At 30.6% G+C, this 14,749-nt stretch overlaps 1 protein-coding gene across 1 annotated transcript; it reads left to right on the top strand.

Moving 5' to 3' along the window:
- The first annotated feature begins 5,998 nt into the window (after positions 1-5,998).
- Positions 5,999-13,443, top strand: LOC149172888 (4,5-DOPA dioxygenase extradiol-like). Its single transcript, XM_089424457.1, has 3 exons — positions 5,999-6,489; positions 12,627-12,967; positions 13,143-13,443. The coding sequence occupies exons 1-3, from the start codon at positions 6,103-6,105 to the stop codon at positions 13,306-13,308; spliced, it is 894 nt and encodes a 297-aa protein (XP_089280583.1). The 5' UTR covers positions 5,999-6,102; the 3' UTR covers positions 13,309-13,443.
- Positions 13,444-14,749: the final 1,306 nt, after the last annotated feature.

Raw genomic sequence — 14,749 nt, 5'->3', positions numbered from 1 at the left:
CATGTAATCACCCCTTTAAACATTTGCATGCCCTTCTCTCCTATCACCTAGGTCTACTCGAAGACTTCACAAGAAAGGATAGGCCAAGTCTTACTTTTGGGTGCCATATACATGTAATTTACAATTTTCATCTCCAAAGTAATATTTATTTTTGTTATTTCTATTCAATAATTTACAAATTTCATTTCCAAAGTAATATTTTTTTGTTATTATTATTCAGTACTTATGCTACTATGCTCTCATTTTAACACACATTTGCTCTCCTCACTAGATCTCTCTTTTGTAGTTGCATATCACCCTACTAGACCTCTATTTCCTCTCATACAATATTCATGTATGTAGGTAAAATCCCAATCCCCATTCTCTATGTTAGTTTTAGCCTCAACATATAATGCTTTGACATTTGCAACCATCTTACATTTGGGTCCCATATACATGTAATTTACAATTTTCATCTCCAAAGTAATATTTCTTTTTGTTATTGCTATTCAATAATTTACAAAGTTCATTTCCAAAATGATCTTTTTTTGTTATTATTATTCAGTACGCTATTCTCTATTCTCTCATTTTAACACACAGTTGATCTCCTCACTAGATCTCACTTTTGTAGTTGCATATCATCCTACTAGACCTCTATTTCCTCTCATACAATATTCATGTATGTAGGTAAAATCCTAATGATGCTTCTTTATTTTAGTTTTAGCCTCAACATATAATGTTTCGACATTTGCAACCATAGTCTCCTTCTACAAGTAACAATCCCTTGGCTTTGAAACCACTTGTCAGTAAAAAATGAAATAGAAATAAATACCTTTTATAATACATGATAACACATAAACAATTAAAAATACATGAACACCATATTTTACCCTAGAATCCCTTACGAGAAAATTGAATAATATATCTACTATTTCTCATGAATAATATATCTACTATTTCTCATGGCTTAAAAGAAGCCAAACCAACCAAAGTGAGCCCTCCACTCAATTTAGGAATATTACAATATAGAATTGTCAAGCTTTTAACAACTTCATCACATATAATCCACGGTCTCTAATATCATGGGCCACAAAATTGATGTGCCCACATTTATGATTTCCTTTTAACTTTATTATTACTTAGTATACAAGCAAGCGATGTAATCACGAGTCAAAAACATACTAAATTACTCCATAATGGCTTAGCTCATCATTTTTAATACTTATAAAAATCTTGGCTATATCCCTCATAAGTTTTTAAAAATATTCTTTTAGTAAGAAGTCAAAGAAAACTTCATATAGATGATTCAATTAAATATTTTCTTTTCAATATTTATCCAGTTTCTAAAAGTTCTTATAATATTTCTAAAAGTTCTTATAATATACTACAGTTTTACGGCGTTTCCATTGCAACATGTGATGCAATTGCTAGGATTAAAAATTTTCAAAATAACATTGTGTAATATATGTTATCCATCCAACTTTTCAAATGACAACAACATTCAGTGTTCTATTATCCTATTAAAAGACACCGACACTATTATCCTATTAAAAGACACCGGGCAAATTGCAAATTGCTTATCCAACGCTCTTGTTTTGAAGTTCACGAGTCAAGAGGTGACGATTACAGATGACCTTAGTTTTAGTGAGATTTCTTTCCAAACATGTCACATAATTCTACAGACATCAAGTGAAAAAAGTCAATACATGTGATCTAAAGCACACCCCATACGAGGATAATGACTACATGTGATCTAGAGGATACCTAGTAATAAAGAGGATAATATAAAAAATAACCTTCGTTGATGAAATGTTAGAATTTTATCAAGCTACGCAGGCTCTTTTTTCTACGTACAGAATGACAATTCTGATCATCAGATATTTTCGCCTCCATTTCTTCGCTCGGAAGCATATCGAAATCTGATCGGCAGCGCGGACTTTCCAGCCTTGTAAGCGTGTTGTGTGTACCTCGTGGGCATATGGAAGAGAAAAACAAAATGCACTCGTGCTGTCGTAGATGTCTACGTGGATATTGAATATTGAATGTGCGTTCTCATAAATTTATTTAAATAGGAAGTGATTTTTTTGAGTGGGTCTCTCTGTTATAAATGTTAACCATCTCTGATCGGTAGAATTAGTGAATTACATTAGAAAAAAATGATCAAAAAATATTCCAGAGGTTGGCTCAATAGTTTAAGTCCTCGTTACTAAAACATATTTTTTTTATTGAAAAGTAATGGATTCAGTTCTATGAACACTCTTAGGGCTTCGCTAATAAAACACTAAAAATAATAATTTAAAACCTATATTAATTTAATTAAACATTAATGACACTTACTTATATTTAAAAACCAAATAATCTATTAAATAAATAGTAATATTTATTTTTAAATATTATTATTATTTAAATAAAATCAATCAACTTCTTTATTTTCATATTACCCTTACCAAATAATACTTATTATAATAACTCTTTAAGAATCATTTTTAATTAATGACTTTGATTTAGATGAATAAATTAGGTTAAACCATTTTTAGTTATTTACAAACAAAATTTCCCAAATGATTAATAATTTAATTTGAGTGAATAAACCATTATAAATAATTTATTTTTAGAAAACAAATTTATTTAAAAAATATTAACAATTAAATTTTATTAAAATTATATTTAATGGGTTGAAATATAGAAAAAACAAATTTCAATGTGAATATTCCAAAAATGAAAAATAAAAAATTTATGTGAACATTCAAAAATGTAAAATCAAAATTTCTCTCCTCACAAAAGCCTCCCATCTCAAAATAAAATTACATTTAATAACATTTTTTATAATTAAACCATATTTGTTAATTTAATTAAAAACGAAACAAAATTCTATTTATTTGGTTTTAAAATATTTTTATAAAAAACAATCGATAAAATATGTGAACATAATAAGATTCACATGAAGACTTAAATCATGAGCATAACCTAAATCCCTTGTTTCATCCCTTGTTTCACTAAGTGTGATGATTATGGTACTTTTAAGTTTGATTATCACATGGATGAGCTTTTTTTACATTATAAGTAAACGTAAAATATATATGAGAATGTTATAATAAAATTATTAATATTTGATAAAGCAATGATGATTTAGTTAATTAGTTAGTTAATAGTATTGAAAGTGTCTGATTGTAAGTTTATTATTAAGTTTTAAAAAATATATAGAAGGTTTATTTATTATTTTAAGTAATTATAAAAGTTTTAAGATATACTTTAAATAAATTTTAAGTTTTTAAATTTTATTTTAAGAAGAGATTATTAAGATTATGTTAAGGTATTAATCAAACGTAAAAGAAAATATGTGCATAAGAATATCTTATATTTAAGAATCACTTTTTGGGATCTAAATCCACATTGATTGGAGTTATTGGAGTGCTTGTCACTTCTTTTTCCTCATTTTCTTCCTCTAATATCATTGCATTAGCTTTACTTATTATTGATGGTTCCTCTACCTCTACATTCTTTTTTTTGTTGATAAGTGGGTGAATCCTGAAAATCACTCTTACCCTGTGGCTGAGAGGCCACGACTCAGGGGCATCTAAGCCGTCAAATTCACCCGGAGATCGCACCCGGCCTGAGCTGCACCAGCGGAAACCATGTTGGATTTTTTGGTATCGGCCAGACTAGAACCAGTGACCTTTGCATACGGAGCGCCTTAACAACACGCTCCTTCACCGACTGTTCTATATCTCTTTGATTCCTCTACCTCTACATTCACTTTTGTTTCTACTACTTATTCATTGCTTCATCATTTTGTACATCAATGCCCCAAATATCATGAATTAGTAAATCATGCTTGGATTCTAGTTTTTCCAACCTATGAAGAACAACATTGTATTGAGGTCCTTTTCTCCAATTTCACACATCAGTAAACCCTTGGTATGCCAATACAAATATGCAATTTCAGTATAATATTTTTATTCTTGACTTCTAGATAATCCAATGTATAGAATAAGTGTCCTAATTTTTTCATCTACATCAATAATTGGGGGTTTCCGCATTTTCATACTCTATCTTCTATGGTTTCAACTTTTATTCTCACAACTTCTAAATATTATTTGTTATGAAGAAATAATCATTTCATGCCCCTTTCCTTCTTCTTACAAGAAGAGGGTCATTTTCCTCTCTATTCTCATCCCCAACATCTAGATTGTTTACCTATTTGTTAATCTTCCTTCCCACTACTTTTCCCTATGTCGAGGGCCTTCAAACCAATATTGGTTTGTTGTAGGTCAAGGATATAAATACAAAATAAACCATGAGAAAGATAATCCCTCGTCCCCACCATCATTCCAAGTGAATATAAACCACCAATCCTTCTAAATGCACTCTCATTTTGTTCAAACTTGATACGCCAAACTTATTTTCATGCATTTCCCTACCCATTATCATTTTGAGTAGTGGCCTTTAAGGAGAAGTCACTCCATGATCTATTGTGATAGTTCTAGTACCAACCATTCAAAGAGGTTGCTAGGAGGTAGGTGATTCATGAATGCTAGTGAGTCTTAAATAGCCCCTCCTCACCTTTACATTCTCCAATGCCATCACTCCCTCTAATGAAGTTGTAGCACCCACCATTCTCTCTCTTAATACCCTATCTAGTAATGCTCAAAGTAATACTTTGCTTATTAAATCCAAAGAAAAACATTTCTTATTATTAACCCTATTTTTTTTTTAGTATAATGTTTTTATTTCACTTCATACTTCAAATTTTGTAATAACATATTATACCATGCATATAACATAAATCACACCCAATCATAACTATAACACAATACCAAAAAAAACTTCAACCATAATATTTAATTAGTACAATAATTAAAATGATAACATAATATATTATATGAACCATAAATTAAAATTCCACTGACATCCCTTATAACCACTAACTTAAATTGCTTGAATCTTTATAAAACTTTTAATATACTTTAATGAAATGACATCCTTGAAATAAATACTTAAATATTTCTGAGAAAATTTATCAAGTAAATATTAAAATTATTTATATAATTTTTTAATAATACTAAATAAGTATTAAAATGACATTATCTTTTTATCAACTTTAATAAAAACACTTCTTAAACAAATTATTAAGAAATACTCAACTCTTTTATTGTGAGAATTTTTCATATTCTTTTTCAAAAACGATATTTACTCATGTTAGTGAGCTCTTTGACATTTTAGGTAAATATAGGAGGACAAATTAAAGCATTAACAATAATGGTAACTAGTTTGCAATAATGTTATTTTATTATGAATGTTACAACTAATGTTATTTTATTGTGAATGTTATATAATAGTGTTATATATATATATATATATATATTTATTATTTTAAATAATTATAGTAAATTATTAATTTTATTTTAAATATTAATTAATATTTTATTAATAATTTGATTTTTTAAATAAAATAAATAATATATATGGTATATATTATAAATTACATTATTATAAATTGCATGTTCTTTTAACTTGAATCATGAATCATACCTTGAATCATGAATCATTAATGTATAGGTTGAAAACAAATATCGAATACTTTAGGAAGAGGCAAACAAATGAGGGTGGCCAAATGGAGAATGGAGCAGTACGAAACGTTGATTGCCAAATATCGATGCCTTTTAAAAGTCAAGATGGAGATGTTATCTCTATAGTTTTGCCACCAAAGCAAAAATCTTGTTCGGATTGCTATACAAGAGCTTTTCTCGCATATGCGCTTTCTACGTGTTGCGAGGAGGCCTCTAGAACTGCCGTGTCATCCCAGAAAAAGCTAAAGCTAATACGTGTTACTCCCTTAACCAGAGTGTCCCTGAAAATTCTTCAGCAGGGATTCTTGACTTATAGGAATTAGTAGTTTCCTATCTAGACTCAACCACCCAAGATAGCTCTTGCCATGCACATTGCATTATCACCCACGTTTCCATCTGTCACCATTGATTTGAAAATTCATATATCTTTATCCAGTCCTCCATCTTTATAATTATATTTGTTATATAAGCACCTCTGTATTTGGCCAAGAATGGCGAATTCTGAGAAGATTTACAGAGTTTGATTTGTATATGAACACTGAGGGATTTCATAATGGCGCAAAATTGTAATTATGACCTGCAAGATGACTGGATGCTGGTGGAGATGGGCGAGTCTGGACCGATTGCAGTAGAAGAATCAGATATCATGATGGAGAAAGATATCAGAATGAATTTGGCAGCAGAGGAATCAGTGCAAGCAGTGAGGGAGAAAGAAGGGAGAAATTTGGATTCTGATATGAACACGTACTACATTTCTCGGCCACCAACGAAAGAGTTATTAGGTAATTTGCTAAACATGATGACTCCCAGAAGACCCAAGGCCGTGCTAGTGATCTTGCCCAATTGCCAAGCTTCAGAGACTTCAACTGCCCACAATGTTAGCAGCGGCAATATTGTGACAAGCATGGATTTTCGAGGCTTGGCTGCTGAAAAAGATCAAGTAAGAGCTCCATATACAGAAATGTGTTATAAAATTCTCTCTCATTAATACTCTAGTATTAGAATAGACCCATCTAACAAAAACTCAGGTGCTCATTTCTTGGTATTGGACCACCAATAAACTACACCAAAAACCTGTTTCTGGTCTCATTTCTTATTTTGAATCCGTTACCTTTTCACAGGGTTCTGGCTGGCTAGAAATGGCCAAACTGAGAAGGACCAAGTTTATAGATATAATTAAATTTTAAACCATGCTAGCTCTAGGTGACTAGTTGATTTATATTTTAACCGATTGAAAAATGAGCAAAATAGGGGAGTATTGCTTCATCTATCCTAACTCACCTAACTCGCAGAATTCTCAAAATTATATTTACTCAGAATGACATCAAAGAAACTAACTTGTTACAATGAGATTAAGTCAGTTTTAAGGATGATGGTAAAGATGAATTTCCTTTGGAAATACTGAAACAAATCCATAACACATGGATAAGCTGCATTTGGAAGTACTAAAGGCAAAAGCATAAAAGATGTTAGAAAACGGTAGGTCAATTACTTAGGGTGGTCAAAAGGGTGCCTTTCTTTATTCACTCCCAGAGGCAGACATGAAATTTGGACAAACTAATATTAGTTCAAGCTGATGGGATTGGGGTGCCTGGTGCCTTCCGTTATTCACTCCAAGAGACTGACATTAAATTTGAACATCCTAATATTAGTTAAAGCTGATGTGATTGGGGTTAAAGCTGATGTGATTGGGGTGCCTAGTGCCTTTCTCTATTCACTCTGCAAGAGGCTGACATGAAATTTGAACATCCTAATATTAGTTCAAGCTGATAGGATTGGGGTGCCTGGTGTCTTTCTTTATCCACTCCAAAAGGATGCTATGAAATTTTAACCTCCTTTATCCACTCCAAGTGGCTGATATGAAATTTTATCATCCAAATATTAGTTCAAGCTGATAGGATTGGGATAGCTATAGGATGCGAGGATAGGAATAAAATAACATTGAATTTTAACCTCCTTTATCCAATTCAACCTCCTTTATCCACTCCAAGAGGCTGATATGAAATTTTATCATCCAAATATTAGTTCAAGCTGATAGGATTGGGATAGCTATAGGATGCGAGGATAGGAATAAAATAACATTGAATTTTAACCTCCTTTACCCACTCCGAGAGGCTGATATGAAATGTTATCATCCAAATATTAGTTCAAGCTGATAGGATTGGGATAGCTATAGGATGCGAGGATAGGAAATAACCAACAATGTTGAAGCAAATGTTTGCATAAAACTAATTACACTGAACGATGCACATTTTGATATTTGTATTGTGCATATAACTAACTGCAATGAACAATGCAGATTTTGACATCCGCATGATGTATATCATCTTGGTTAGGAAGAACCATGACCTCAGAATGAATATGATCTCTCTCTTTTAATTTTATAAATTTGAATAGTATGAATGTTGATAGTTGAAAATACATTTTAATCATTAGTTCATATGCATGAAAAGCCAACCCTAAAACATTTCTTATTGTTAATCAAACTTTTCTTTCAAACTCTAAAGCAGTGATTTTATGTGTATGTTTACTATCATGTTTCTCCATAATGTAACATAGTTTGAGCTGCTAAAACATCCTTGCTATACGTTAATCTATGTATATTACCTATGTTGATTTTCATGGATTTAATGTTAGTATGGTTAAGGTTACAATCCTTTCAATAAGGATCACCCTTGATTCGGCAACGGTCATTGGGCAGCAGTCAGAACATGCATATGCTGCTAATAATATCCCAAGACAATCCAATCCTATCCCATGCATATTTAGATTTCCCAATGATATCTCTATGGAAATTTGCGAGTGGTATTTTGTCTCAGTTAAAAAATGAAACGTGAGCAACATTCTGCTAGCTTGAAAATGATATGCAAGACAGTGTTATCGTTCGTCTTCTCTGCAGCGATCTCTGCGTTGTTGTTTGTTTGCGTGTTTTGCAGTAGCTCTGCAAAAGGGCAAGATCACGATCGTAGTCAGAATTCGAATTTATGTGAATTTATGTTTGGATGGTGAGAAACACTTTTTGTCAAGCTAAAAATTAGCATAATCAAATGTACTGGTATATACTTATGGACCTCATTTTTTTCTCATTTACATGATGTTTATTTAATAATTTTTATTTAAACTTTTATAATAGTATTGTAATTTCATAATGGTAGTAGGTAAATAAATGAAAAAAACTATAGCGGATACCAATCATCATGGGGTGTAAGTGTGTCAAAGTCTCAAAGTCTAGAGAGATGGGATCAAAGTCTGTGCTCTCTCTAGACACCCTTCACTCTTCAGTTCCAAATACCTTGTTTATTTTGGTCAATCTAAAATTCCGGTTTGTTTTGATCAATCTAAAATTCTAACTTCTACCTTATTTTATAAAATTTCGGTTTGTTTTCATCAATCTAAAATTCTAACTTCTGCCTCATTTTATAATTTTTAACTTCTGTCTCATTTTATAATTTTTAATGTTCTGCCTCATTTTATAATTTTTAACTTCTATCTCATTTTATAATTTTTAATGTTTGAACCATTTAGGAAACTCATCCTAGATTAAAGTTAAGTTTCCTAGATTAAAGTCATCCCTAGATACTCATCCCTAGATAATTTCATTAGTAGAACTATTTCCTGCTTATTAATTTCTTTCATCCCCATTTTTATCCTTTTCTTTAGCACACACTTGTACAATATATTTCCTTATGACCCCTCCTTCCATTATTCTGTCCCCTCCAGTTTCCCCTTTCATTTTGTTATTAATCTTCACAACTCATAATTAGTTTGATTCAACTCATCCTAGATTAAAGTTAAGTTTCCTAGATTAAAGTCATTCCATTATTCTGTCCTAGATTAAAGTTAAGTTTCCTAGATTAAAGTCATTCCATTATTCTGTCCCCTCCCGTTTCCCCTTTCATTTTGTTATTAATCTTCACACCTCATAATTAGTTTGATTCAACTCATCCTAGATTAAAGTTAAGTTTCCTAGATTAGTATCATCTCTAGATACTCATTGCTAGATAATTTCATTAGTAGAACTATTTCCTGCTTACTCATTAATTTCTTTCATCCCCATTTTTATCCTTTTCTTTAGCGCACACTGTACAATATATTTCCTTATGACCCCTCCTTCCATTATTCTGTACCCTCCCGTTTCCCCTTTCATTTTGTTATTAATCTTCACACCTCATAATTAGTTTGATTCTTTTATATATATAATTCTTTCTTAATTTATTCAGTTGATTTATTTTTATCTTTTTACTATTTAATAATCTTTTTGCTACTTATTAATTTATAAGTTTCCTAGATTAAAGTCATTCCATTATTCTGTCCCCTCCCGTTTCCCCTTTCATTTTGTTATTAATCTTCACACCTCATAATTAGTTTGATTCAACTCATCCTAGATTAAAGTTAAGTTTCCTAGATTAGTATCATCTCTAGATACTCATTGCTAGATAATTTCATTAGTAGAACTATTTCCTGCTTACTCATTAATTTCTTTCATCCCCATTTTTATCCTTTTCTTTAGCGCACACTGTACAATATATTTCCTTATGACCCCTCCTTCCATTATTCTGTACCCTCCCGTTTCCCCTTTCATTTTGTTATTAATCTTCACACCTCATAATTAGTTTGATTCTTTTATATATATAATTCTTTCTTAATTTATTCAGTTGATTTATTTTTATCTTTTTACTATTTAATAATCTTTTTGCTACTTATTAATTTATAAGTTTCCTAGATTAAAGTCATTCCATTATTCTGTCCCCTCCCGTTTCCCCTTTCATTTTGTTATTAATCTTCACACCTCATAATTAGTTTGATTCAACTCATCCTAGATTAAAGTTAAGTTTCCTAGATTAGTATCATCTCTAGATACTCATTGCTAGATAATTTCATTAGTAGAACTATTTCCTGCTTACTCATTAATTTCTTTCATCCCCATTTTTATCCTTTTCTTTAGCGCACACTGTACAATATATTTCCTTATGACCCCTCCTTCCATTATTCTGTACCCTCCCGTTTCCCCTTTCATTTTGTTATTAATCTTCACACCTCATAATTAGTTTGATTCTTTTATATATATAATTCTTTCTTAATTTATTCAGTTGATTTATTTTTATCTTTTTACTATTTAATAATCTTTTTGCTACTTATTAATTTATAAGTTTCCTAGATTAAAGTCATTCCATTATTCTGTCCCCTCCCGTTTCCCCTTTCATTTTGTTATTAATCTTCACACCTCATAATTAGTTTGATTCAACTCATCCTAGATTAAAGTTAAGTTTCCTAGATTAGTATCATCTCTAGATACTCATTGCTAGATAATTTCATTAGTAGAACTATTTCCTGCTTACTCATTAATTTCTTTCATCCCCATTTTTATCCTTTTCTTTAGCGCACACTGTACAATATATTTCCTTATGACCCCTCCTTCCATTATTCTGTACCCTCCCGTTTCCCCTTTCATTTTGTTATTAATCTTCACTGTACAATATATTTCCTTATGACCCCTCCTTCCATTATTCTGTACCCTCCCGTTTCCCCTTTCATTTTGTTATTAATCTTCACACCTCATAATTAGTTTGATTCTTTTATATATATAATTCTTTCTTAATTTATTCAGTTGATTTATTTTTATCTTTTTACTATTTAATAATCTTTTTGCTACTTATTAATTTATAAGTTTCCTAGATTAAAGTCATTCCATTATTCTGTCCCCTCCCGTTTCCCCTTTCATTTTGTTATTAATCTTCACACCTCATAATTAGTTTGATTCAACTCATCCTAGATTAAAGTTAAGTTTCCTAGATTAGTATCATCTCTAGATACTCATTGCTAGATAATTTCATTAGTAGAACTATTTCCTGCTTACTCATTAATTTCTTTCATCCCCATTTTTATCCTTTTCTTTAGCGCACACTGTACAATATATTTCCTTATGACCCCTCCTTCCATTATTCTGTACCCTCCCGTTTCCCCTTTCATTTTGTTATTAATCTTCACACCTCATAATTAGTTTGATTCTTTTATATATATAATTCTTTCTTAATTTATTCAGTTGATTTATTTTTATCTTTTTACTATTTAATAATCTTTTTGCTACTTATTAATTTATAAGTTTCCTAGATTAAAGTCATTCCATTATTCTGTCCCCTCCCGTTTCCCCTTTCATTTTGTTATTAATCTTCACACCTCATAATTAGTTTGATTCAACTCATCCTAGATTAAAGTTAAGTTTCCTAGATTAGTATCATCTCTAGATACTCATTGCTAGATAATTTCATTAGTAGAACTATTTCCTGCTTACTCATTAATTTCTTTCATCCCCATTTTTATCCTTTTCTTTAGCGCACACTGTACAATATATTTCCTTATGACCCCTCCTTCCATTATTCTGTACCCTCCCGTTTCCCCTTTCATTTTGTTATTAATCTTCACACCTCATAATTAGTTTGATTCTTTTATATATATAATTCTTTCTTAATTTATTCAGTTGATTTATTTTTATCTTTTTACTATTTAATAATCTTTTTGCTACTTATTAATTTATATTTATTTTATCTGGCCACTGCTCAATGATCCAGTTCTATCTTCTTGGAGATAATTTTATAATATAACTTATTCAGTTGATTTATTTTTATCTTTTTACTATTTCATAATCTTCTTGCTACTTATTAATTTATATTTATTTTATCTGGCCACTGCTCAATGATCCCGTTCTAACTTTTTGTTCATAATTTTATAATATAACTTATTGATGAATTAATTTTCTACCTTGTGTGGAAATATTTAATACCATACTAGGTAGTAATTAGCTTACTGCTTATACAATTTGTTCATTAAATCTCAGTTTATTTTCATCTTGTCTATTAAATCTTGCTTTATTTCGATTTAACTATTGTTTTATCTCGATTTAACTATTGTGATGTAAAAGCAATAAGCCAATAATCTTGTTTTATTTTTATTTAACTATTGAGATGTAAAGCAATAAGCCAATAATTGGTCTGCGTGGTGGTTAACATTTTCTTATTTGTGTGGGAAATGTTTCTAAATTGATCGAAATCTTTCAACTGATATAAACTGTCCTTGCAGGAAAAATTTGCCATGCAGTCAGGTCTTGATTTAGTCAGAAGAGCGAAAGAATTGTTACTGAAAGCTGGAATAAAAGCTGCATCTGGAGTACAAGTGCCTGCAAATATTTACAGGGATACACCCGTGTGCCAATTAACAGTCCAATCAAAGAGAGATGGAGTCTATCATTATAATCTAGGACGGGTGCTGTCACCATTAAAGCAGGAGGGTGTTCTCATTCTGGCTTCCGGCATTGCTGCTGTAAAAAATAATGGTCCCAGCAATTCAGCTACCAACGGTTCTGCAGATAAATTCGTTATGGCCTTTGATAACTGGCTCAATTGTTGCCTGACTGCTAACAGGTATTTCTTGACTGTAAAGGAAAATAATTCATGCATTACTATATTGGAAATTGATTAATCAGAATAGAGTTCTTATTGGGTTATTGGAATATCTATAATTCATGCACTACTATATTGGAAATTGATTAATCAGAATAGAGTTCTTATTGGGTTATTGGAATATCTTGGTATGCAGATTTGAAAACATTATTCAGTTTGAAAGGAGAAGCCCCGGTCATGCACGAAAAATCCATCCATTTAGCCAGAGGTTTTATCCATTGCTGGTTGCTTTGGGTGCAGCTGGTGAAGGGGCCATCGCAAAACGGGTTGATAATGGATGGGCGTTTGGATCAGATGGTTAGATATCAGGATGCACCTGGAATGTAATTGATTATTTGGTTATAGGTATTCAGTTTGAATTTAACTTCTATGACTAGTCACAAGATGTAAACTTGTGCATGTTTCTATAAATAAACTAAACTATGTTCATGGATAAATCGATCAAAGTTAAATTTAATGGTGCGATAACAGAAAAATATTGTGAACCAATAGGATGCCTTGACAATCTACCTTGCATTTTCCAATGTTTTGTGAGTGTTGTGTGATTCCATTATCTTTATAGTTTTTTTAGTTAGGTCAATACGCGTTTTCATTAAATAATGAAATTAATTTTCTTTTGATGCACGTCTTTATATTATAATGATAACTAAAAAAATATTTTTTGGTATATTTTTATTGTCTTTGTCTTCACATGCACAAATTAAATTTCAAATATTAACTATTTCGTATTTTTAAATTCATTTTTATTTTTTTTTAACATTTATTATTCATTTTTATTTTTTTAACATTTATTTAATATAATTGTATAATTTTTTATACGGCAGGAAAATTTATTATAATTCTTTCGTGATCAAATCAGTTGTGAAGACTCCTCGACTCATCACAGACTCATTACCATTATTCAAGGAAAACTAAGAGAAAAACTTTCACTACTTATATTGACCTTGGTAGTTAATCCATCTCAACCCATCTCAAGAAGACAAATTCTTAGCCAAATAGAAGCAATTTTAAGACATACTCCACACCCATTAATACATTATATATTTATTATACAAAGTCTTAAATAATAAATGAAATGAGAAACATTAATTTGAAGAGATAAATAATATGAATAAACCCATATCAACCACAATTAAAATTATTTATATGATTATATTAATTATTCAGTCCACATGGGGTAGCTCAAGCGGCAAGGGCCGTGGAAATGAAGTCTCACGGAACTGGAAGTCTTGGGTTCAAATCTTGGGCTACCCTGCCCCCGTAGAGGGGTACATAATGGACATGTAAATCGGAGAGTCCCACCCCAGCCTTACAAAAAAAAAAATTATTCAATTTTTAGAACAATTAAAATTATTTATATGATTATATTAATTATTCAATTTTTAGAACATTCATTGATGATTTTTCCAATTACTATGGGAGGACTATAATATTGGCTTTGCCCTTAGAATGAGTTGACTCTGCATTATATTGATGTGGTTTGTAATTTAACCACATTTTCAAAAAAATACTTAATATTTCTTTTTTTCAAAAAAATGCTTAATATTTTTATTTTTGGGTTAACCAAAGTTTTAGGGATATAGCATTGGCTTTGCTCTCATTTCTATTTTTCAAAAAAATTCTTAATATTTTTATTTTTGGGTTAACCAAAGTTTTAGGGATATAGCATTGGCTTTGCTCTCAAAATGAGTTGACTTTGCATTATATTGATGTGGTTTGTAATTTTAACCATATTTTCAAAAA

Source organism: Pinus tabuliformis, chromosome 4_2, assembly GCF_031772625.1.
Source record: "Pinus tabuliformis cultivar Carrire ecotype Pingquan chromosome 4_2, CPIR1, whole genome shotgun sequence".
In the NCBI taxonomy this organism is placed as follows: Eukaryota; Viridiplantae; Streptophyta; class Pinopsida; order Pinales; family Pinaceae; genus Pinus; species Pinus tabuliformis.
The sequence above is the reverse complement of the archived record's forward strand: the minus strand, read 5'-3'. Positions and strand labels throughout refer to the sequence as shown.